The 23,458-nt window shown below is 46.8% G+C and overlaps 2 protein-coding genes across 2 annotated transcripts in view; both read right to left on the bottom strand.

Moving 5' to 3' along the window:
- Positions 1-26: 26 nt before the first annotated feature.
- LOC308616792 (FERM and PDZ domain-containing protein 2-like) lies at positions 27-9,757 on the bottom strand. Its single transcript, XM_081233180.1, has 3 exons — positions 9,708-9,757; positions 3,115-3,396; positions 27-330 (listed from the first exon to the last, which is right to left on the bottom strand). Exons 2-3 carry the CDS (start codon positions 3,360-3,362, stop codon positions 327-329), a joined length of 252 nt encoding a protein of 83 aa, XP_081089306.1. The 5' UTR covers positions 3,363-3,396; positions 9,708-9,757; the 3' UTR covers positions 27-326.
- The window catches only part of FRMPD2 (FERM and PDZ domain containing 2), a 78,114-nt gene continuing 58,963 nt past the window's right edge, over positions 4,308-23,458 (bottom strand). The window contains exons 21-28 of the mRNA XM_081233186.1: positions 22,005-22,109; positions 20,908-21,001; positions 19,966-20,051; positions 17,992-18,139; positions 16,061-16,275; positions 13,673-13,771; positions 10,020-10,363; positions 4,308-4,383 (exon numbers count right to left, since the gene is read on the bottom strand). Coding sequence (XP_081089312.1) covers positions 4,335-4,383; positions 10,020-10,363; positions 13,673-13,771; positions 16,061-16,275; positions 17,992-18,139; positions 19,966-20,051; positions 20,908-21,001; positions 22,005-22,109 — 1,140 coding nt within the window. The 3' untranslated portion in view covers positions 4,308-4,334. The remainder of the gene's footprint in view (positions 4,384-10,019; positions 10,364-13,672; positions 13,772-16,060; positions 16,276-17,991; positions 18,140-19,965; positions 20,052-20,907; positions 21,002-22,004; positions 22,110-23,458) is intronic.

Genomic DNA, 23,458 nt, shown 5'->3' with positions numbered 1-23,458 from the left:
TATGCAAGGACACGTGCACACACATACACACACAGAGCTTTATTCAACATAAATCCCAGAACTGAAGAGGGGTCACGACCACTATTCAAAATGAGTTTCAGAAGTGACAAGCATGATTTTTTTGAAGTTACTTCTTAACAACTGGGCCAGACACTCCATCCCAGGTCAACTTCTCAGGGCCCCACTGGCCTCTTTCCTTATTGTGGAGTATGTGGGTACATTCTTTGGACCAACACCTGAGGGCTCTTCCATGTGATCACAGTCAGAAGGATGTCCAGGCAGAAACCCTCAGGTTCTGCCTTGGGAGACTGTCCCACTTTCTCTGTTCACCTAAAACAATAAGCAGCTTTTACTGGGTCGCCTTGCCATTTGGCCAGCAGCCTTCCCTAAACAGAACAGTTCAGTTGCCTTCTTAATCCCACTGGACAGCAGGGGTTGTTTTAGCCTCATAAGAGGGAAATAGTAGGACTCATGACACGTGATGGAAAGATGTGTGTTACACAAGTCTAAGTGGACAGGCAGATTCTAGGGGAAATGTAAAAATGCACCAAAAGTAGAATCAGATAGCAGCAGTGTGAATCTGCCCCTGCTAGCTGTATGATCTTGGACAAATTAAATAAACCTTCCAAGCCCCGTTTATAAAAGAGGAATAAGAATACTGCTCAAAGTTGAAATGAGGATTAAATTAAATCATTTATAGAAACTACCTATATACTATTACTGTCTTAATATCTAAAAGGACCAAATAAAATAATTTGTTATACAGTTTTAAAGGATGCATGACTCCATCCATAAGCAAAGTCCTCTTATACCCTCCAAAACTTCTCCGTACTTCCAGGATGAAAGAGAGAATATATACAACAGAGGCCCTTAACTATGGGGGATTTGTTCTCCTAGAGAACTTGGAGAATGTTAAGAGCTGCTTTTTCCAAAAGAAGCAACAAGTCAACATTCTAACTGTAGAGCTCCCCAGATGCCTTGAAGCACATCTGTGGGCAGCTCCATGGAGCCCAGTCTGAGAACTCACACCTTGAGCACCCACACGTGTAGGCCCGCCTTCTGTCAGCAGGGAAAGTAAGTGACTGTGACAGGACTAAGCCTAACTACATCCCAAGCCGTCATCCATTGCTGAGGGCTATTCCGTCCACCCTGGATCCTGACACCTTTGCCATAAACCAGTACTTCTCCTCACCCACCCCACATTACATTTTTTTAATGTAAATATGAATTTAATATTTTATGCATGTTTATACAGTAACATCACATTAATGCCCCATAAGTTACATAGCTATTTTCCAAAAACACTGCAAAAAAAAGATTAAATGGTAGGAATGATATATAATCAATTATTACTCAAAATTTAAAATATAGTCATCTATCTTTTAAATAGATTTGAATTGATGGATTTCTACATGAACCAGAACATTTCAAATATCTAAAAATAGTCTTTCTTAATGCAGCAGATAATATATAAAGAATCACTTTTATTGCACATGTTAGGGCACCAGTCCTTTGTCTACATGGGGAAGAAAATGACGGCACTGAATGCGTTAATAAGGTTGCATCATCTCACTGCAGTAATTTCCTCCCTTATGATTAAAAGTAGCTAACACTTTTTGAGTTGTTACTACATGCCACACAGTGTGCTAAACATGTGAGCCACGTTGTCATCTAACCCTCCCAGGAACAGCATGAGATGGATTTCATTATCTCCACTTGGCAGTCAGTTAGCTGAGTCTTAGATGGTTTGAAAGCCACTTGCTGCTGGTCATTTAGCTAGTGAGTGGCGAAGTCGGGCTTGGAGCCCTGTTGTCACTACTCTGCTCTCTGCCGCCTCCCCCCATGGCACTGCAGATCTCCTGGGACATTTCATAAGTACTAACACTTATAGGCCTTAAGTACTGCCCTGTGGATCCCCAAAGCTTTGCTTACCCTATCTTCTTTAAGCTCCCCAGCCCTGAGGAGCCCCCTCTGGGAAGACTGCCCTCCACATATAAGCTGCTCCCTGCTTGCTGCACACTTTTGTGAATCTGTAATGCATCATTCCCAAAGTTGTCAGAGTGTCTGACTTCCCCATAAATGGCATACAGGGTCTTCAAAGCCTCCATGTCATTTCCTCTATCAACGTGTTGCTTCCTATTTCAGATAAGAACCAGCCCTTTCATCATATTCGAATTTCAAATATCCACCCACCTTATCAGCTTGCCTGCCACTGTCCTTTAAGAGTCCAGTTCAATCATTTGTGATGAAAATGTAGCTGGGATACCGTGAAATGAAAGTGAATGAGAGTGTTTCAATTACACCTATACCTTCACAGCCAGTGCCTTGGTAAGTTTCGATGTGTCTTGAAAATGTATTTACCTGAAAGTTTCTTGAACAGTGAGCACTTTTCAAATATTGGATCTATCTATGTTGTAGGCACTTTAACAGAATGCTGGGTGGTTTACCAACTGGTCAAGAGTTTAACCCTCTCTACCTGAAGTCTGATGGTTTTTATTACACTTATTCCTCCCACGTCTTCATCAGGCTGATCTGACTCCAGCCTGGTCACCCAGTCCCAGCTTCTGGCAGCACCTTGTGTCAGCAGTTTGACTTTCTTGTTCAAGAAAGAGCTCACTGTGTTGAGGCACAGGGGCTGTTGAGAAGGGCCATATTACATGACACCAAGACTCTTCTCTGAAATATACTTAGCCCAAGGGCAGTCAGGAGCAGACAAAGTAGGAATCAAAACTTTACCAGCAACCCACCGAAAGAGAGAGGCCCGAGGAGAGATGGTGGGCCCAGCCACATGCAGAAGGCCGCAGGGGGTCCATGGAGTGGGAGACCTGGGGTTGAATTCTGACTGTCACTTGCTTATCTGTGACTTACTATATGACCCTAGGAAAGTCCTAAATGTGTCGTCTGTAAACTGGGAATGACAATAACCCTATCTCATAGGGTCATTGCCATGGAACATGTACCATGATAAGTGCCATGATGAGGTATGACCCGAAGAGGGAATGCAAGGGGAACATGGTGATGTGCATAGACCATCACCCAGCCAAACTGGAGATACTGAGCCCCACTAGAAGAACTCAGCCCAGCCTCATTCCACCCAGACAGAGTGATACCCACCTCAGGGTGCCATCATCTGGGTCCTCAGCCTCCTCAAGTTCTTCCCACTCGCTGTCACTCTCACAGGACTCTTCTGGAGGCAAAGACTCTGAGAAAGTACCCCAAGAACAGAACTGCGGTAAAGGAATGATCCCTGAATCTGCCTTCAAACATTCTCCACAGGGTAGCTGGTCTTCCAATGTAGAGCTGATAGTAGGATATGCTTCATCCTCCAAGGTGAGAGAAGGGGCTTCAGGTAGATGGCACATGTCACCTTCATCATCATCACCGTACAATTCAGGACTAGAAAACAGAAACCCACGTGTCTTCCAGTATTGATCAGAAAATCCTCTCCCCACCTTCCCTTGCTTTCAGGATGCTCATCATGACACATCACAGGCAAGCCAGCCAGGCTTGAAACAGTTCTTGCCAGAGACTGCTCTGGGGTCAGGAGGTGAGCAGTGAATATGGCATGGCTCTTGGCCTGGAGGAGCCCCTGATTTAATGGGAAGAGCGAGCAGTGAACAAATGTTAGAATCAGGTAGGAAGTGCTATGGTAGAGGCAGCACAGAGCCTTATGGGAGCAGGAGGAGCTCCTTACCGAGTCCAGAAGACAATGTGGGAACTTGCCAGAGGACATGGATCAAAAGCAGAGCTATGACCCAGTTTTAGTACTGACGCTTCCTATGGGAAGACAGTCCGACCTCAGACAAGTTTATTAACTTCTCTAGAACCTCAGTTTTTTCATCTGAAAAATGGGAAGGTTAAGAAACTTATAGGAGCATTGGGATGCTGACATTAAATAATTCTGATACAGCCACCCATGGCTCCTGGTACAGGGTAAGTTCTCAGTAAATGGAAGATGTCATGATTACTACTATGATTACGTTTGCTATTTCGACAGAGGAGTTAGATGGAAAGGGCCAAAGCAAGAGTCTGGGAACAACTCAAGCAGGTGAACTTCAAAGCACTTTGCCCAAATATCAGGTCCTTTTCAGAGCACTGAAACAGTGTCTATTTGGAGAGACAGCCAGCTAGAGTGACATTTACTCCCTGTGTGACATAGGAAGCAGATGGACGGTGAAGCTCATTGGTTGGCAACGAAGATGCAGAAGCAACAGGGAAAGAATAAGCCTTCCAGGGGCTGCCGAAGGTCACTACACACGTCTTTGATTAGAAAGAGCCGTCCATGAAGATGACAGAGCATTGGGCACAGTGCTTCCAACATGTAGACAGGGTACTCAGAAAATATCTGTCGAGAGTCTGGTTAGAGAAGATGAGTAGGAGAATCTAAAAGAAATGCACATAGGTTGAGCTTTGTACCCAGTACATGGATCCTTGTTTATCAGCCTCCTTCCCCGTCCCCAAATCAATAGGTTGGCTTTGTCAGTGCCCCTGCCCTCCCTTTCCCTTTCCTGCAATACATCTTTCCCTTAAAATCAGTGCTGGCACCCCCTTATAGCTGCAAGCCTCCAAACACCCATGTAGCTGGCCCTCCCCCCCAGTAGGGCTGGAGTGTCGGTTCCAACATGAGTTTTGCTGTCAAAGAGACATCATTTCTGCTCATGAGAGATACAGAGTTCATGTAAATGGGCATTTCCTGTAAATATACATGCACGTGTTTAAAAAGAAGACCATATGCATAAGGACTAAAGAGGAACATTCACTTTAAGAAAATAATCTCTTAAAATTGCTAAGCTCTTTAAGGAAAAATTGATTTAACACCTTAAAGTATTTGACCAAATTGTGCAGAAAATGTGTTTTCTTATAAACATAGTGAGGGAATACCATGGAAGTTTTGTCAAAGGACAGGAAATCCAGCTGGTGCCCAGACCCACCCTGCCGCTGCTCCCCCGCCCCCCAGCAGCAGCCCTCTCCTTCCCTCGCTGCGGAGAAGCAGGTGGCAACACTGCAGCGCCTGGCTGTCCACGCCTCACCTCCCATTTCTGCACTCCTCCAACCTTTGTAATAAGCTCCTTGCTCTCCAGGCTGGATTTGGGGCTCCAGCTACTAGCCCTGCCCAGAGAGAGACCCAGGGAGGCCATCAGCCTGAGAGGCAAGAGGCAAGGCCGTTGGGCTCAGTGGTCTCCAGCGTGGCATCTTGGCCATTATCTCAGGGAGAATAACTGCCCTTCCATCCACCCTTCCACCCAGGCCACCAAGCTGCTCTTGGAGCTCGGATCTGGAGTTTGCTTGTGGGCATGGGGAAAAGGAAGTGAGGCAAGAAGAGGTCCAGAAAGGCCCGAGAGATCCCACCAGGCAGAGCATATTTCACAGAAGGGGTGAGACTTGGAGATTTGGAGAATTTGATAAGATGTTTTGGCATGTGGACACGTCAGGTAGAGAGTCAGAGTCCTTCCCCCAGGGCTCAAGGCCAGCTCAGGACCTGGGGATAATGCAGCAGGGCTCCATCTAGAACCTGAAGGCATCAGAGTGCTCCGAGCTCTCTGTTTACCCCCGGGTACATTTTATGACCTTGGCTCCTCCCTGCCCTCATTCTCTCCCTCCCAAGCTGCCTGATAAAAGGAGCCTCCTGTAGACAGATGGTACTTAGAGGAGAATCTGGAGACCCCACCTGGGTCTCCTCAGGTGTGCCCAAGCTGCCTCCTCCACACAAGCTGGTGGGGTCCTGGCACTAGGCCTCCCACCAGATTCTGCAATTCTTCAGCGACTGCTTTTAAGGACAGGAATCCCGGTTCAGCTCTGAGGTCAGTGAAATCATCGTGAAGCCTCTGCTTGCTACAGGGTATTTACTGAGAGTGGAAGACACCATGCCCAACGTCCCAGGAGAGCTGTTCCTTAGAAACTCGAGCCACCAAAATCACATTCACCTTTCAGGAAGACAAGTCAAATGAGTAGATGGCATTTCAGGCCTGAAATACCGGGTATTGTAATTGCCCTATTTACTGCGGGTAAGCTCACAACAAGGTCAGGTTTCGTGTCTCTTCATGTGAGGCTCAGCCTTCTCCAGCTCTCCAGCACCAGGTCCGCCCCACATCCCCATTAGCCTGATGAGTGCCACTGGGATTTCCTTCTGGTGCCAAGTTTAACATCTGGGGGGTTGTGTTTGCAGTGTTTCTAAGACATCAAGTAGAGATGTTCAGTGGATCGCTGGGGGTGAAGTTCAGTTGATAATCCTGAGCTGGAGTTCAGTTTTTAGGAGTCATGAGAGTGGGTGTGTATGGGGGTGTCCCCAGGGAGCCTGTCAGCTTGTGGAGAGAACCCAGCTGAAGGCAGCGCCCAGCCCCAGCCTGCCATGGGCTCTGCTCTGCTGGGTTAGACCACTGCCGCTCCTGGTCAGGCATCTGCCCCACTCACTCCTCTCAGTCACACTTTGGCTGCAGAGCAGGCCTTCACAGGGGTCCCCTGTGTCCTCCCATTTGACCGACAGCCCTGCTCACCTAGCAGCTCATTCAACCCTCAGCCAGCTACTCTGAGGTCACAGCTGGCATGGCAGCTGCAGTTAAGTTAGACCCTTAATCTCCTAATCATCCTTTGCTATTCCAGGAACATTGCCCTCCCCAGAACATATACAATAACTTTAGGTTCATTTCAAGGACCTGGTTTCATTTTGCATTCTTAAATAACCATGAAGACTTATATCCTCACTTTCTCTAAATGATACTTGCTGAAAATAGATGCATTTTAATTACAGGAATATAAGTATATATGCTAGGGGAGAGAGACGGAGACAGAGATAAAGGAAGGAAGGAAGGGAAGGGAAGAGAAATAACCTAAACACTGTGCAACAACCAACTTCTCACTCAATGAGTTTAAGCCCTGAATTGAACGTGAGTGGGAAACTTGAATCTGCCATCCTTTCATTCCTATGAGGCTAGCATTTAAAGATAAGCATTTTGCAGTCAGCATGGCCCATAAATGCAAGTCACCAGACTTCATCTGAGGCTCAACCAAAGAAAAAGTAATCTCCTCCCACACCAAGGGAGAAAAACATCACATCTCCCAAAGTGATGTTCAGGGTAATGTGACTTGATATGATTTTACCTTATGCCCTACTTTAGAAACTAACCTTGCATAAGATGCAACTCCAGCCAAGTACCAAGTCCTCTCTCTGGAAGATACACAATTCCAGTGTTCCTCCATGAAAATGTACTGTGCTGCTTTATTACATGTTTTACAAAGATCTACTACTGTATGGTAGTAGTATGTGTACAGTGTGGTAAAAGAAGAGAACAGGGAAAGAAGAGTAAAACTTCTTTTCCATGAACACTCTGGGTGTGCTGGGGTGCTGGCAGCCACTAGACTATAGGGAGTAACCACCTGGTAGATGGTAAGATCTAGCAGTTTGTTGGGAATTTTAATTGATTGGGACTTGTTTTTTAGCTGAAAATGGCTCAGGAAAGGGAAGGAAAACTGACTTGAGTTCCTGCTGCATGCCAGGCTCTGGACTAGTGCTCTGCATGTGTTATTTCTTTTGAAGGGCACAGCACCCTGTGGACTTGTCAGGGTCTTCATTTACATTCGAGAAGCCTCAAGCTCAGGAAAGACAACTCTCCAGACACACTAGTAAGTGGTAGAGCTGAAACCAGGGTTATATGATCAAGAAGTCAGTACTCTTTTTGATCTAAACTGCAGAAAGAAAACTTCGCTCAGGGATGCCAGAAACAAGAGGCAGTTACCTGGGGCAGCCAGCTCAGAACTGAGCTGTGGATATTCAAGGGAGATCCACAAAGAGCCACAAACCCACTTTGGAATCCTCATTCTGACCCTACCCAAGAGCTGGGGGAACTGTGTTCAGGGATTGCTGAGCCTGTGCCATGCTTTTCCTCCTGTAGGGGGCAGTCACTAACTATGTGTGCTTTAAGTGCAAGCTAAGGTCCCATCGGAGGAGAAGCTAATATGGTTTGAGTCCTTCCTTTGTAGAGAAAGAAAGGTTCCTGAATGGAAGAGAGAAAACGCAGTACAAGTGAAACACAGTAAAAGGAAATGTGAAGAGGCAGAGCGCTGCCATCACCAGGGCTGTGGGAGGTAAGTACAAGGGGGAGGAGTTGGTGATGGAGGGAGTCAGGGCAGAGAAGAGCAAGGCTGCCCCCCTGTAACTCCATGGACCACATGGCCTGGGTCGCAAGCATGGGGCAACAGCCAAGACGGAATGATGATCTGGGGCTCCACCAGAATGTTCTGAAGAAGCTCTTAGTATAATTCTAGGAAGGGGCAGCCCCCTGTAAGGATGGCAGATTTTGGACATCTGGTATACCCTTGCAAGTAGGCATGCTAAGCCAAATTTAATTTGATTCAGAAATATAAAATGATGTGATGTTTCTTATTTTTTAAGAAAAGAAATGACGAAAACATAGGAGGAAAACATATCAGGATTTATGAGTAGAAGATAGAGAAAGGCAATTTTCACGTCAGTATAAGGAAGAACTTTCTGATCAACAGCTACACGATGATAAAATGGGCCACCTCAAGAGGCAGCGACTTCTACCTCCCTGGAGATATTCAAGTAAAAGCAGGCCCCCTACTTCAGGGATGTCACAGAGCAGGTTCCAGCATGGGATATGAAGTTAGATGAGACCATTTTTATATGGAACAACCCTGAATTTCTGTGAGTCCATGAATGAGACAGTGACAACCTACAGTAAAAATTAGTTTAAAATTAATAAGTAATAATTATATTAAAGGCACATGGCAAGTCAAACTCCAGGCTTATACCTAATCCTAGAGTCACTTTATAATCCAGTCCATCACCCCGAACTATCTATCAGTAAAACCTTTAAAAATCCAAAAGAGTGGCCCCATGTCTACAGGGAAGTACCGCTCCTTTATTTCCTACAAGATCATACAAATAGTTGTCCTTGGATAAATCTCTGTAGGTTATTTCCTTTATCATTTGATCAAGTATATCAATTACTGCCTAGAATGCAAATGTAAGGAACTATACATACACTCGTGCTTATGCATTTTCAAACAATGAAAATGAATACCACTGAGGAACGTGCTTGCCCACCCTGTTCTACTCTGCAGAGTAGTTGGATTTTGTTTAGTTGGCACAATACAGTATACTTTAAAAATTGTATCTGGATGCTTCTAGGAAACATATGCCTGGCTCCTGTCACGGATCTCACCCTGCCTAATTGCATTACCTCAGCCGCTTCATAGTTCATGTCACCTACTAGTCCCTATAGATTTGCCATTGTCAGTCTTCTAGGATGACCAACAGTTAAGGGCTATTTAATATCAGTGGGTTTATACAGTGTCAAACACAAACAATTGTCCCTCGTTGTTTGTCTGTTTTGTGCCCATGCATCTAGTTAGCACACTCCTAGGAGCAACGTCTCACCCTCTCTCAGTATTTGTACCCCTCTCTCTGCTCCTAACAGGTTTCTAAGTACCCTGGCTATGTGTAAAAATACTCATCAAACTGAATGAAAGAGTTTGTTTTCCATCAGGACAGGACTGAGAAGTGGAAATACTCAGGGGTGGATGAGCACAAAAATGCAGACTATGTTAAAAAACAAATGGCTATTAAAATGAATGTTTCAGTCTGGTTTTGAAGATGTAGATTTGTTTTTTTTTTCTTAAGCTAGTGTTGATTATAAAGCATTATATTAGCAATAGAAATGATGTACACAAGGGAACCTCTTTCTTACCATGGTGCTTCAAGAGGCCATGAGGGATGCAGGACAAAGGTTTGTATGGGGGGAAGAAACCCCAAGGCCTGCCATCTGTAGTCTCCAAGGGTACTGGAGGACCTCTGGGTGGGGTTTGCTTTCCCAAAAGCTCACAAGCTGTGGTTACAGCAGCTCCAGATTGCATGCTTCTCTTGTTTCTTCCTCCCCTACAATGCCCAGAACAGTCCTGGCCCAGCAAGCATCTGAGCATAGTTATTAATTGCTTGATTGTAATTTCTAGCAATGACATGCATACAATTTATAATATGTCTGCAAAGGGGTGATCCTTACCTTTCAAGTCTCCTGATATCACAAACTGAATAGCAGTTTTGCCTCATATCGTTTTCCAAAGAGGTAGCCAATGTTGATGCATCCATTTCTTGGTGAAGTCTGAATAAATGAGGGTAGGAATCCCGAGGATGAGTCAAGGAAGTGGCCCAGGGTCCCTCTGTGTCTTGGTCCCATTGTGCCATTCTGGTGGCCTGTTGGAAAGACTCTGGCCTGAGACCCAGGCCTTCCCCTGCATCTGCAGAGGCACTGTCCCTCTGGCTGTCCTCTTGATCCAGGCTGGGGCTCTGCTCTGAGTCAGTGCATGTTGCCCTGGTGAATTCTTTGTCTGCTGAGAGCACAGGTGTCTATTGAAAGAAATGCTAGGGATTACTGGATCCACGGTGCCCACTGAGCAAAATCTAAATATTGCTTTGGTACCAAAGTTGGTACCAATCCACCCCTTTTCTCTGTTCTTCAAATGAGTGTCTGTACTCACTATTTCTGTGTCCCCTCCTTCTCCTTTGTACCCACTCCAACCAGGCTTCTGTCTCCACCATTCCACTGAAGGAGCTCTGATTAGGATCTCTAGTGACCTACATCTTTCTAAAGCCAAAGGATAATTCTCTGTCCTCATCTCATTCTACCTCTCAGCAACATTCAGCATAACTGGTCCCTCCTCCTTCTTGAGAATGTCCCTTACGAATTTACTCTACTTAAACGTTGAGTTTACCCTGAACTCCACCCTTACCTGGACCACTTCCCAGGCCCCTTCTCAGTCTCATGTGCTGTCTCATTTCTTTGGACCAGACCGCTCAGTGTTGGGGTGTCACATGGCTCACTTCTCAGCCCTCTTCTTGACTTCTTCTGTACTCCTTCCCACGGTGATCTCATCCAATTTATGGCTTTCAGTGGCATTATTTGCTGACAATTCCAAGTTTGCTTTTTCCAGCCCTGACCTCACACAAGTTCTCCACAAACAACTACCTAACAGACATCTCCATCGAATGCTCCACAATCATTTAAGTTTACACGCTATCAAGAGCTACTTCTTCTCCTCCATGTACTTTAAACTTCTCCCTCCAAGCACATCCTATCATGGTAAGTGGTGCCACCATTCATCCAAGTTGATCAAGCCAAACGCTACTCTCTGTCCTCACACCCATATCTAATCCAAAAGTCATCCCATGGGCTCTACCTCCCAGTCACATCCCAAATCTGACCACTTACCAGCTATTTGGCTACAACCTGAGTCTAAGCCACAATATCTCACCTGAATTGCTGCCAACTTACCTGCTCCACTCCGTCTCCACCAGCAACCTAAGTGACCTCTCTAAAGTACAGACCAGATAAGGCCACATTCCTGCTTCACCCTTCACCCTCCCACCCCTCCCAGCCCAGTGGCTTCCTGTTGCAGCCAGAATGGAATCAGCACATTACCAAGACCTACAAGGTCACACATGGTGCAGCCCCTGACTCCCTCTACAACTCCTCCCATTCCACACTCCCCTTCATTAGCTACTGTCCAGGCACAACCATTATCTTTGTGTCCTTCAAACCTCCAGGTCATTCCTGTCTCAGAGCCTTTGCACTTGCTATTCCTTCTGCCTGGAATGACCTTATTCCAGATGTTTGCATAGCCGCCTCCTTCTCATAACTACTTTATTCTAGTTCTGAACTAAATACTCTCTTCCTTGGTCTTCAATCTGACCTCTGGAGCCACGTGAATGAATGAAAATTCTTCTTGCACTTGGTCCTCAGGTAGGAGGAGAGAGGAAGCATGCCCACCATTCCTCACCCCAAGCCCTTCCCACTAGATGCATCTGGGCTCTCCTTGGGGGAGCTCTTCTCCAGGACAGAAGGACAACTCTTTCCCTGGCATTACCAGATATCTCACAAAAACACTGGGTGCCAGCCCCCTGGCCTGATCTTTGTGTGTATGAAGCTTGACCCTCCCCTGCCCTGTTCATTTGCTTAACACAATTGCTGTCATCTACCTTCTTTTCCAAACTGGCAACTGGAAACTTTCAGATTTCCTTCCCATAGCTCTTTTCTTACCAAAGTTGGTATCAAATGACCTCTTGGAGTCCAAGCATCAAGAGGATCTGGGTCACCAAGTCCCTATGCTGTCTCTAGTGACTGTCACCCTCAGTGATGATAAGTGATTGATTTTATCCACATCTTAGCCACATCTCAGATGAGGAATCATGAGACCTAGAGAAGTCAGGCAAGTGCCCAAGGTCCTTGCAGCAAACAGAGCAGGTGCAGGTGATTCCAGGGTGCTCACACAGATCCCCCTCCATAATTGAGGCCATCAGCCCCCAGCTGCCAGGACTGCTGGCTGTTGGCAGCTTACAACTATCCCCTCTGCAGGAATTGTGCTCAGCTCAAGGGAACTGCCTCGGCCAAAGTTAGGTCCCCTCCCTTGGGGCAGCTCTTACTCCAGCACTGGTAGATGCAGAGAGCAAAGGTACAGGCTCTTTTGCTCCAATTCGGGACAGCTCTGTGGGGCCATCCCAGCTTCAGAGCTCCCTGTGAGGTCAGCCAAGGCCCCTGTTGCAGCTGCAACACATTTGCTTCCCCTTCTGCCCAGCCGTGCTTCTCTCACCCTCACAAGGGTGTTCCCAAGAGCCGGCCCCATAAACTTCCTGCACTCCAGTCTCTACTGCAGACTCTGTGCCCAAGGACTCAACAGGTGGCACTGTGATAGTTAACGTTATGGGTCAACTTGGCTTGGCCACAGTACCCAGATATTTGGTCAAACACGAATCTAGATGTTTCTGTAAAGGTATTTTTTAGATGAGAGTAGCATGTAAATCAGTAGACTTTGAGTGAAGCAAATCACCTTCTATAATGTTGGTGAGCTTCGTTCAATCAGTTGAAGGCCTTAAGAGAAAAAAGACTGAGCTCCCCAAGAAAGAATGAATCCTGCCTCCAGACTGCCTTAGGGTTCACCCTGCAACATCAGCTCCCCACTGGGTTTCCAGCCAGCCAGACTGCTCTGCAGAATCTAGACTGGCCAGGCACCATGATCACGTGAGCCAATTCCTTAAAATCTCTGTCTCTGTCTCTCTCTCTACACACACACACACACACACACACACACACACACACACACACACATATCCTATTGGTTCTATTTCTCTGGAGAACCTAATACAGGCATCAATGTAAGAATTCTGAACTGTCCTGATTCCAATGTTTCCCTTCTTTGCACTAGACCATACATGCCTAATTCATGTTTTAAAAGGATGGACATATATCCTTCTTTTTTTTGTCTCCACTTCATTCCTCAGAATGGAAATTCTTACCTTCCCTTCATTTGGTTTTCCACCTACTCCTGTTGCTCCTGGTTTCCCCTCTCTGGTGCTTGGACTGCCAGAGAACCTAGCTCTAGAAGTTTCACAGCCAAGATCTAAACATGTAACCATCTACAGGAAGAGCCAAATATTGGGAGAGGCAGAAGCAGGGAGAGGAAGGGGAAGGCAGAGGTAAGACCTCATGAACTTGTCACAGACTAATTGAGGTTTGGGGGCCAGCTACTTTCCTGCTCCAATGAAAGTAGATGGCATTGAACACCACCAAAAGCAAAGTTGGGCTTCTCAGGACCCACCAGACAAGAAAAGGAGTGCCTGAACCTGAGGCATGTGGAGAGAGCAGAGGGCACTGCCCCTTACCTGCCAGCGCTGATCCATCTCAGGCAGCACACCTGGCAGGGGTCGGCAAAGCAGGAGCGTGACTTCCTGTGAGGCTCCTCGCAGTAAATGCAGCACCTCCTATCAGAAACCAAAATCCATGGTTAGTTGTAGGGCTGTGGAGTGTCCTCCTCTGTGCTCTCCACTATCTCCCGGGCCCCTCCCTCCCATCTTGATCTGTTTCTTGGCTCCAGAGAACTTTGGAGGACACCACTGACTTCCCAACATGCATGGATCCAAGGCCATCGGCCTGTGGTTCCCACAAAGATAATGCACCGATGCTGAGCTGGAAATGGCCAAGGTCTGCTTGGGGGCTTTTGATGGCAGCATCTGCCAATACTGATGCCTTTTCTTCATCGAGAGAGTGAATCAAGCAAATGACTGTTACCATCTCAACCTCCTTTCTCTCTCTACCCACCCCCACCTCAGGGGCCACCAGTCACGTAGATGCCACCACCCCAATCTCTAAAGCCTGACCCTCAGCCCTGAGGTTCTGCCCAGGGTCAGCTCGGGCCCTCGGAACCTCTCACCTGTGAAACTGCAGTGACTTCCTCTCTGCTCCTGGCCTTCTCCACTCTCACCCACGTCCCTTCCTCCATATCATTAACATGCAGTCGTTCCCAAATACAGATATAACCAGGCTCATCTCCGGCTGAACCCTCTTTCTGGCTCACCTCACTCAGTATAAGCATAGCACCCAGCACCTGTTCTTACCTGCCACTGACTCTCACCCTGCCCTCTCTCCCATCTGCTCCTCCCTGCACCCACCTCCTAAGCTCGCACCATGCTGAACCTCTTGCTCCAAGCCACCCTCTCAAAATCCAGGGCATGAGGTTGCCTGAATAGCTCTTATTACCTATCTAGACCATGATTTCTCAACCTCTCAGCACTACTGGCATTTTAGGCTGGATAATGCTGTTGTCAGAGCTGTCCTGTGCATCGCAGGATGTTGAGCAGCATCTCTGGTCTCTACCCACTAGATGCCAGTAGCATCCATTAGTTGTGAAAACCATAAATGTCTCTGGTCTTCACCAAATGTCCCAAGAGGCAAATTCACCCCTACCTGGAACCACTGATCTGGATACTACTCAGTATCCCACAATGGACACATGTTTTGAAGCTTAGCTACTTGTACTGCCAATAGAATGGCAGTGGACTGCCACTGGACTGCCATAGCTGCAATGGACTGCCATAGAATGGGTTCCTTCCCAGTTCCCTGGGGCAAGCACTGGAGCAGGGCCTTTTATCTCTCATGACACTTATTTCCCGCAGTGAGAATTGTTCTCTTGTCTATCCCACTACCCCCCTGAGCTCTGAGACCAGACCGTATGAACTGTCTGCCTCTCTGTCTTCAGTTCCTCATACAGTTGCTGGCCCAGCAGCAGTTCTCAGAGGATGATCCTGGATCAGATGAAGGATGCAGGATGGGTGAAGGTATCCCCACCCTAACGCTGTTCTGAGGATTCTCCACCCCTCTCCATCCCACCTAGAGCCACTCTCCACCTTCGTCTGCCTTGCTCTGTGCCCTGGAGGTAGACCTGCGTGGGCTGCAGAGAGGCTTCCTGCTGGGCTCAGCTAATGCGAGGGTGAACAGGGATCACAGCCGAAGAGGAGAGGGAGGTCCAGGTTTGCTTTCCTGCCTTCCTCCCCATGGGGTTGTCACAGGATGACTATATCCCTGCTCCACCTAGCTCACTCAGCTTCTAGGATTTGGTAACTGCTCCTACCCATCTCCCTTTGGACTTCGGGGGTAGGGAGGGTGAATAACTGCACCCACTGTTCCCAGCCCCAGGGCTCTATACTCTCCCTTGAGTTTCCCAACAATCTCTGCAACTTTATTAAACTTTCTCAGATGGCCCAATTTCTGCCAGGACCCTGACTGATATGTACAATATTTCATTGAGACTTTATGCTATAAGATTAAGAAATGTCCACTTTTTACTTTCTTTTCTATTACATTTTTGATCATACACATGACAACCAATGCAACACTACACGTCAAAACTGTAAATTTAGTAGAGAAATGGGAAGGAGGGCAGAAAGGGACCCAAGGTAGCCCACTGAGCCCTCATGCCCACCTCTGGGAGTGTGTGTTAGGAGACCTTTAGCCAGCACAGAAGCCAGGGTTTTATCTTCAGTTTCATTACGAACCTACTGAGAAGCAAGACTTAATCAAGGTCAGATACTTAAGAATTGAGATGGAAATTTTAACATGAGGATGTTCTGCCAATTTCTCTCTTTACATGATCCAAATCCAGGCTCCACATGTGATTTCCAGGAGCCCAGAGTATTCCCCATGGTGGATGGCCCTGAAAGGAGCATGGCTGACCTCAGCTTGCACACAGGGCTGCATCGCTCATGGCCTCCCACCTGGAAGTCAAGGCCTTCCGTGGGCCTTCCGTTCACAGCCAGGATAATGTCACCAGCTGCGATGGCTCCATTCTCCTCTGCCGGCTGCCCCGGGAAAAGCCGCTTAATCCTCACAAGCTCGTTCTTGAGATGGCCGCAGCGTTCACTCTCCATCTGCACGAAACTGAATCCCAGACCACTGGCGTTCTTTCTTAGCTTGACTTCAAACCTGGGACCTGTATCGTGGGATGTGAATGAGATCCATCTTTCAGTAGATTACAAATGAAATTGGCCAGCCTCAAAATGCAAATTGTCAAGTAAATGAATTATTCCTGTTTTACATTAAAGGATTTCATTTTGCTCATTTTTATGACAGAGTCCATTATACCTGTTATAGGTCAGTATCATCCAATGGAAATATGTGAACTGCATATGCAAACCACATATATAATGTCAAAGCTTTCAAATAGCTACATTTTAAAAAATAAGAGGAAACAGGTAAAATAAACATAATCATATGTTAGTTAACCCAACATATCTAAAATATTACCATTTCAACATGTAACAACATGAAAAAATTATTAATGAGGTACTTTACATTCTTCTTATGAACTAAGTCTTTAAGACTCAAGTATATATTTTATCAGTTTGGAGTGGTCACACTTCAAGTACTCAATAGCCAGATGGGCAAGTGGCTACCATATTGGACAGAGCAATTATAGACAATCAACAAAGTTTATATGTAAAGATATAACTTAGAGACGTACACAATAGGCCCAAATCATTTAGTAAAACTTGAATCACATATATTCCTATTACCCTTTTAGAACCACAGTCATTTTTTAGTATACTTGAAAAAAAAATTTTGCATAATTGGACCATGGAGATAATCATGGCCAACTCTATGAAAATGTTTTAGCTTCCATTTTGTTCAGCCCTATGTAGTGACCGTAAGACAAAACAGCTGTTTCTGGGCACCCAAGATGGACACAGCCCAAAGAACTTATATAGTCTGGCAGCCAAAGAGGCCTCTGGGCCTCCCCTACTCTGCTTTCACCACCTCAGTTGGCAATCAATCAATAGAGGGACAGAGCACTGATTTATAAACTAGGATGTGGGGCAAGAATGAAAGTGTCTGAAGCAGTGAGGTTCAGGTATGACCAGTTTCACCATCACCATCGTCTGACCCTTTAGCTCATTCTGTATTCAATTTCTCAAAGGCCCTCACTGGAGTGAGCCGAGGAGCAATGAAAGAAGAAACAGACTTATTTTATGCACATGCTTTTTCCCCTCCACTCAACTCCATTGCTCACTATGGTTACCTTGCATTCAACCTGATTCAACGCCTTCAGGAAAATCTCTATAAAGGGGTTGACAAGTAGCTAAGCTGCAAATCATGACGTACTAAGGAAATAAATGTTTTCCTAGCAGGAAACAAAATCCCAGGGAAGTGCAGAGAGGCAACCCATCAGATGATGTGTAATAATGCCCCTGTAAACTGATCATGGGTTTGCTTTTTGATGCTAGTAACTAGGCTAGGTTTCTGAGCACCTTCCTCTCCCCACCCACCTCAGCTTTACTCAGATTTTTGTTACAAGTGTCTCAGCTGAAACGTGGACCCTTTGTCAGAAAAGCCATGATCCTTTCATTCCAATTTCAACCCCAAATACTTATTTATACACAAACATTCCAGCAGCTGATCAGAAATCCTCAGAAGGCTTGGGGGCAGAATTATGCCTGGTCATCATTTTGGGGATAATGCATTTTTTTTATAGAAACATGTTCCATTAGATTGGCTTCCATTGCATCGGAAAGCTGGCCACATGATCACCACTGTTCACTATCTTTTGAGAACCCAGAGGGCACCTTCCTGCTTTCCCTTTGGAGTTGACAATTCAAAAGCAGCACAGGATGACATGACAATAGTAACACTCAATCCTCTCTCCTCTCACCATATGTCGCTGAGACACTGCTCGCAGGCCTTCCAGGCAAGACTGTTGCCAAGGAAACAGCCGTGCATTCATCTCCCATCCTGTCATTAGCAGAAGGACACTGCTGCGCAGTCCTGGGGCCTCTTCTCTCTAAGACCAGTCTTGCAACCTAGAAGGATGGGTGGATGAGCTCAATTTACACCTCATATGGCAACCAGGAGTCTCTCCCTCCACTCGGCAAATGCTTCGTAATTTCCTGATACATCCAGTAGCTGCTTCATTTAAATCTCAAATCAAAATCTCCAATCTAGCTTATCTGTTAGGATCCAGAGCCATATTTCCAACTGTCTGTTGGACAAATGCTCCTGGAAGTAACACATGTACTTCCATTTCAGTGTATTCAAGGTTAAGTTCATCTTCTTCCTCTCATTCACCCTCACTTCCCCCTCCTCATTTTGCCTAAAACATTCCTCCTCTTGCCTTTGCTCTCTCAGAACACTGACCCATCCCTCAACTAACCTCCCAGGGGCCACACTTGCAGTGGACCAGCTCTCCCCCTTCTGCCCTCCAAATACCCAACTGGCTTCCAAGGCTTGCATGTTCTCCATCAGAAACATCTCCCTCAGTGCTCCCCTCTCCTCCATTCCCTCTCCTGCTGCCAATGGCCAGCTGGACTGGGGCAAGCGCCCTCTAACTTGACTTCCTGGACCCTATCTCCTCCTCCTTCAGTCCACTCCCCTCAAGGTTACCTGTGGATTGAAATAAGACACAAGCTGAACATGCAACACTCTTGATTAAAAATCTCCAGTGTTTTCCATCACCTAAAATCCAAACCCCCAGCACAGTATCCCAGGCCTATGTCAATCTGGCCTCCCCCTTTCTTTCCAGTTCAATTTCCCTTTCTTCTTTCCCACACACTGTATACTCCCGTTACCCAGAGCATGACCCAGTGGCTAGACATCACCTGGAAGCTTTGGAGAAATTCTGAGCTTCCACTCGGGGGACTTGACCCTGCCAACATCCTCCTGCAGCAATGGTCATTCAGCACCAAGCCTGTGACCCCAGAGTGACAGTTCCTACCTGTCATCACCGCCAGTATGCTGGCCAAATACATTCTCTAAGCATGTCCGTCAGCAAAGTTCTGAAGAATAGAGAATACTAATAAATTATGACTTTGTTCTCAAGATATGTCAACCAAGGTTGCCAAGACAAGTAAATCTCACCACAAAATAGAAGAATGGTTTGGGAAAGGAAGCAAAAGGGGGCCCTTCCACCCCTCTGTTTGCCAGAGGGGTTCCTAAGAGCCCTTTGCATCTCTGATGATTGCCCAGTTGCCAAGAGGGAGACACCAGCTCTGTGGCTTAGGCCACCATGGCAAGTAAAGGTTCCCACCCTCAGGCGGAGGATGGGACAGAGTGTAGTAACATCCAGATGCTGCCTGGGCACTGCACAGAATGAAGACCTAAGGGTAAATGCTCTTGGCATCTTGAATTTCTACCTCTTTGTAATGAAAGGACCCCTAGGACAGTGTAGCCTGTAATTACACAGGTTGATGGGAATGGCATGAACTTGGGCGGGGGTGGGTGTCAGCAGAGGCCCTGAGAGCAGACGGAGGCATTGGTCAGTTACAGCTGGAGCAGAGGGCGTGAGGGGGCGGCCAGAGCCAGGCAGGAGAAGTCATTTCACTCAGTCAGCTCAGTACAGCTGTCTGATTCCAGAATCTAGGCAAGAGACAGTAAGCTTTTCAAGGCTCCTTAGAGGAGGTGAGCTTCTCTGCCTGGGAACATCTGCCTGCTTCCTCCTGACATTCACACCTCCAAAGAAAAGCACTGGTAAAAGGAAGATGTGAAAGGAAAAAAACAGACACAAAAGAAAGTCTCGTTGGTTTCCTGCCTACCCACCTCCCACCCAGAGGCAACCACAGCTTCTGATGTTGTCGAGGAAAACCCTGGGGGGGAAGGAAAGCTCCCCAGTAACCAGTAACGGTGCACTCACCTGCCCAGAGCCCTTGAGGCACTGCACGGCCTGCTTGTGGGTGAGGCCACACAGACTCACTCCATCCACCTGCAAGAGCCGGTCACCTGGGAGGGGGACAGATGTCATGTCCCCAAGCTCCTGGGGCTGGAGGAAGGACTCTTCTGTGAGACCCCTGCCCAGCGCCCCTCCACACAGCCTCAAGGAGGGGTAGGGAGCTGAGCTGGGGGGAGCCCCGCCCAGGCCCTGCCAGCCTCCCCTGTGAGCACCTCCACAGATCAGTGGTCTAGAAACCTCTATCCTTGGCTCACAGAGCAGTTAAGCCAGCTAACAAGTATAACCTTATCCTTTCTCCCGATTTCCTGTGAAACCATTTTTGAAAGTTTTTTCTAGTCTCTTAGGGGTGATATTTATATCTCCAGGATGTTTTTTATTTCAAAAAATGTCAGGGAGACCTGGTTGATGCCAGGGACCCTGGAATTCTAAGGAAAATGGAGATAGGTAAGATCATAGGTGCCCTTTTTAGCTCAATTCTAGCCATTTTGGAGAACAGTAAAAATCCACCCCCCCCCTTTCCTTCAGAGCAGTGGATGTGAGGAAGGGCAGAGAGGAGGCTTGCTGGTGTCCTCCCCGGATACTTAAGTGGAGGTCACCAGTACCTGCTCTGTCTTCCATGGGGAGCATGGCTTCTCCCATGAAAGCCAAACAGCAACAAGTTTACTTAAAATTTCATATTTTTAAATCACCTTATGTTTCCCAAGCATTTGGGCCCCATGTTAACACATCAGGTAGGTGGGTCAGGTTAAATCATCTCCTTTTCCAGGTAAGGAAACCATGACCTGGAGAGGCAATCATTTGCACAAGGCATCAGAGTGAGAGTGGGGCAAGGCTTGAAGGCTGCATCCCCCAAGCCGGGGCGCATCACACCACAGAATGCAGAGCCCAGCATGACTCCAGCCTCACCCTGCAGGATCCGCCCTTCCTTGGCTGCTGGCCCTCCGGGAATGATGGATTTCACGTAGATACCTCCACAGAGCACACTTGTGTTAATGCCACCCTGGAAAACACAATGAAAAACTCACCACCCATCTGCCCCCTCCTGAAGGGGCCTCCCCCACCTCCCTGACTCAGAGAGCCCCCATCTGCCTTCCGCTCTATCCCATCACCTCATCTCCACGTGACACCATCTTATATATTCACTTGTTTGTTTAGGCTTTATTATCCACTGAGCAGAAGGTTAGATGCTCATAAGAAGTATAATGATATGAGCCGTGCGAGGGAGCTGTGTCATATCCAGCCCAGCACTGGCCAATGGCAGGTGCTCAGAAATGAGTCACGTCAATGTACCACATCGTCTCTCCATAAGCAGTGACCAGCAAAAGTGGATACAGTGATGGGCCCAAAGGCTGGTGCCTGGCATATTCTGTATCCTTGTGTGTTGGTTTGTGGATACAAAAGCAGAATTCAACCGCACAGTATTTTGCAACTTTTTTTTTAACTTAACAATAGATTATGAACATCCTTACAGGTCACTAAAGATCTAACTTTATCTTTTTCTTCTAATTTTTCCATGTATGTATACACACATACATAAAAATTTTTACATCAGTGGGATTATATAATATCATTCTTGTACAAGTTTTATCCTCCCTCCTCCCGGGTCTGCCAGATGGAGCTCAGAAACCAAATGCAAAGTGTCTGTCCTGAATGGAGGTCTTAGCAACCTGATGACCAGGGACCACCCCATTCACCTTTGGCTTGTGTCCCTGAAGCTCCACAATGCCACCCTCTCCTTATTGTCCAGCATAACCATAATTCCACCCACACTGCTTGGAGTGTCTGCTCTTCCCAAGTTTGCCATTGGTCTCCCAGTTTCACTTTGAACTCCCATCCCTCACTGAGGCCCCCACTGACTTTCTTGGTTCATCACTTCTGACGTGTTGCTTGTACCCAGTGAGCACTGGGTTATCAGAGGTTGGCATTAGTGTGCAATGCCCACCAAGACTCCAGATGAACATCTTTCAACTGTTTACTTTCTAAGCTCTCCTAAGAATTCTTACAGTCACGCTGAATCCAAGTGTTCCATCTTCTTTAACTAGCTCCACAAAGTAGATTTCACTGGCATTGTTTTCTGAAGGTGATAGAGGACATGAAGAACCAGTACCCTGCCAGGAATGAACAAACAAAAAGAAAGAAGATTGAGAGTCCGCCTGCCGATGCAGGGGATACGGGTTCGTGCCCCGGTCTGGGAGGATCCCATATGCTGCGGAGCGGCTGGGCCCGTGAGCCATGGCCTCTGGGCCTGCGCGTCCGGAGCCTGTGCTCCGCAACGGGAGAGGCCACAACAGTGAGAGGCCCGCATACAGCAAAAAAAAAAAAAAAAAGAAAGAAGAAGTGAAGGCGCTGGCCCTGCCTAAGCAGATGGCACCTCTTAGCTCTCACCTTCTCTCAGGAGCCAGCAGTATTGCACATCAAAAAAAATCGTAAGTTTCAGGGCTGGGCCAACAGGGGATTCACTCTCAGCTTAATCAGTTCCTCCCTGTATGACTTTGCACCTGTCTCTTGGTCTCTCCAGACTTTTTTCCCAATCCACAGAACTGCAATAAGAGATCACCTTCTAACAGTGAGTATGAATGATGCCCAGCACATAACAGGGTCTCAGTAGATTCCCTCCTCTTTCTACTCATGAGGCAAATATCATTATGAGAACTGAAGTCATCTAGACACTCCCTGGTAGCTTCACACATGACACCAGTCAAGTGAAGGTATGCTGGATACCAGATACACAGCAGCTTCTGGAGCAGAAGAAAACCTCAGGAGGACCTTCAATCATCTCTAGCAAGAGTAGCTGTACTGGGTCTCTACTTTACAGTGGTTGAATGCTTGAGGGAAGAACAGAAGAGAGTATTTTCTACCTCATGCCAGGCATTTTGCTTGGTGCTGTGACATGCATGTCATGTTGATTCATCTGTCCAGTCATGCTACAAGATTAATTGAGCACCTGCTATGTGTCAAGTACTGAGATAGTTGGGGAGATGGCAGTGATAAGACAGACCTGCCCATATTGAACTACTTCTCATGGGGAAGGGTCTTTCAATGAACTGTGCCAAGAAGATGGGGCCACAGATACTCCCAGCCTTTTGTCCTATCTGTCCCCTTGGCTAAGCTGCTTAGCGGCTGCCCGGTCCACCACATCAGAAAATACAATTAATATACAGGAAAATAAACAGGCTGAAGTAAGCTAAAAAAACAAACAACAAAAAAAAACGATTCAGCAGAGGTTCCAAAGAGATTTGGTATAGAAACAGATGAAACCCCAGTTGTTTCAGAGACGCTCCATATCCCATGGTCTGGCAAGGGGTTTTATCTAAATTTTAAAATTCAAAGAGTAAAGCAACCACTGAGGTCGAGGTCCAAAGTGAGAGGGTGTAACTCGACCATGCCACAAAAGGTTACCTACCTACAAAGCTGGCCACGTGACCCAGGGAGCCTGGATGGCACAAGTTCTGCAGTC

The sequence above is a fragment of the Mesoplodon bidens genome (assembly GCF_964165515.1).
Source record: "Mesoplodon bidens genome assembly, chromosome: 1".
NCBI classification, from domain to species: Eukaryota; Metazoa; Chordata; class Mammalia; order Artiodactyla; family Ziphiidae; genus Mesoplodon; species Mesoplodon bidens.
This window is presented reverse-complemented; position numbering and strand designations above follow the sequence as displayed.

What these genes read in the sequence shown, in the direction of transcription:
- LOC308616792 (XM_081233180.1), bottom strand. Translation starts at nt 3,362, where the DNA reads ATGTGCCATCTACCTGAAGCCCCTTCTCTCACCTTGGAGGATGAAGCA.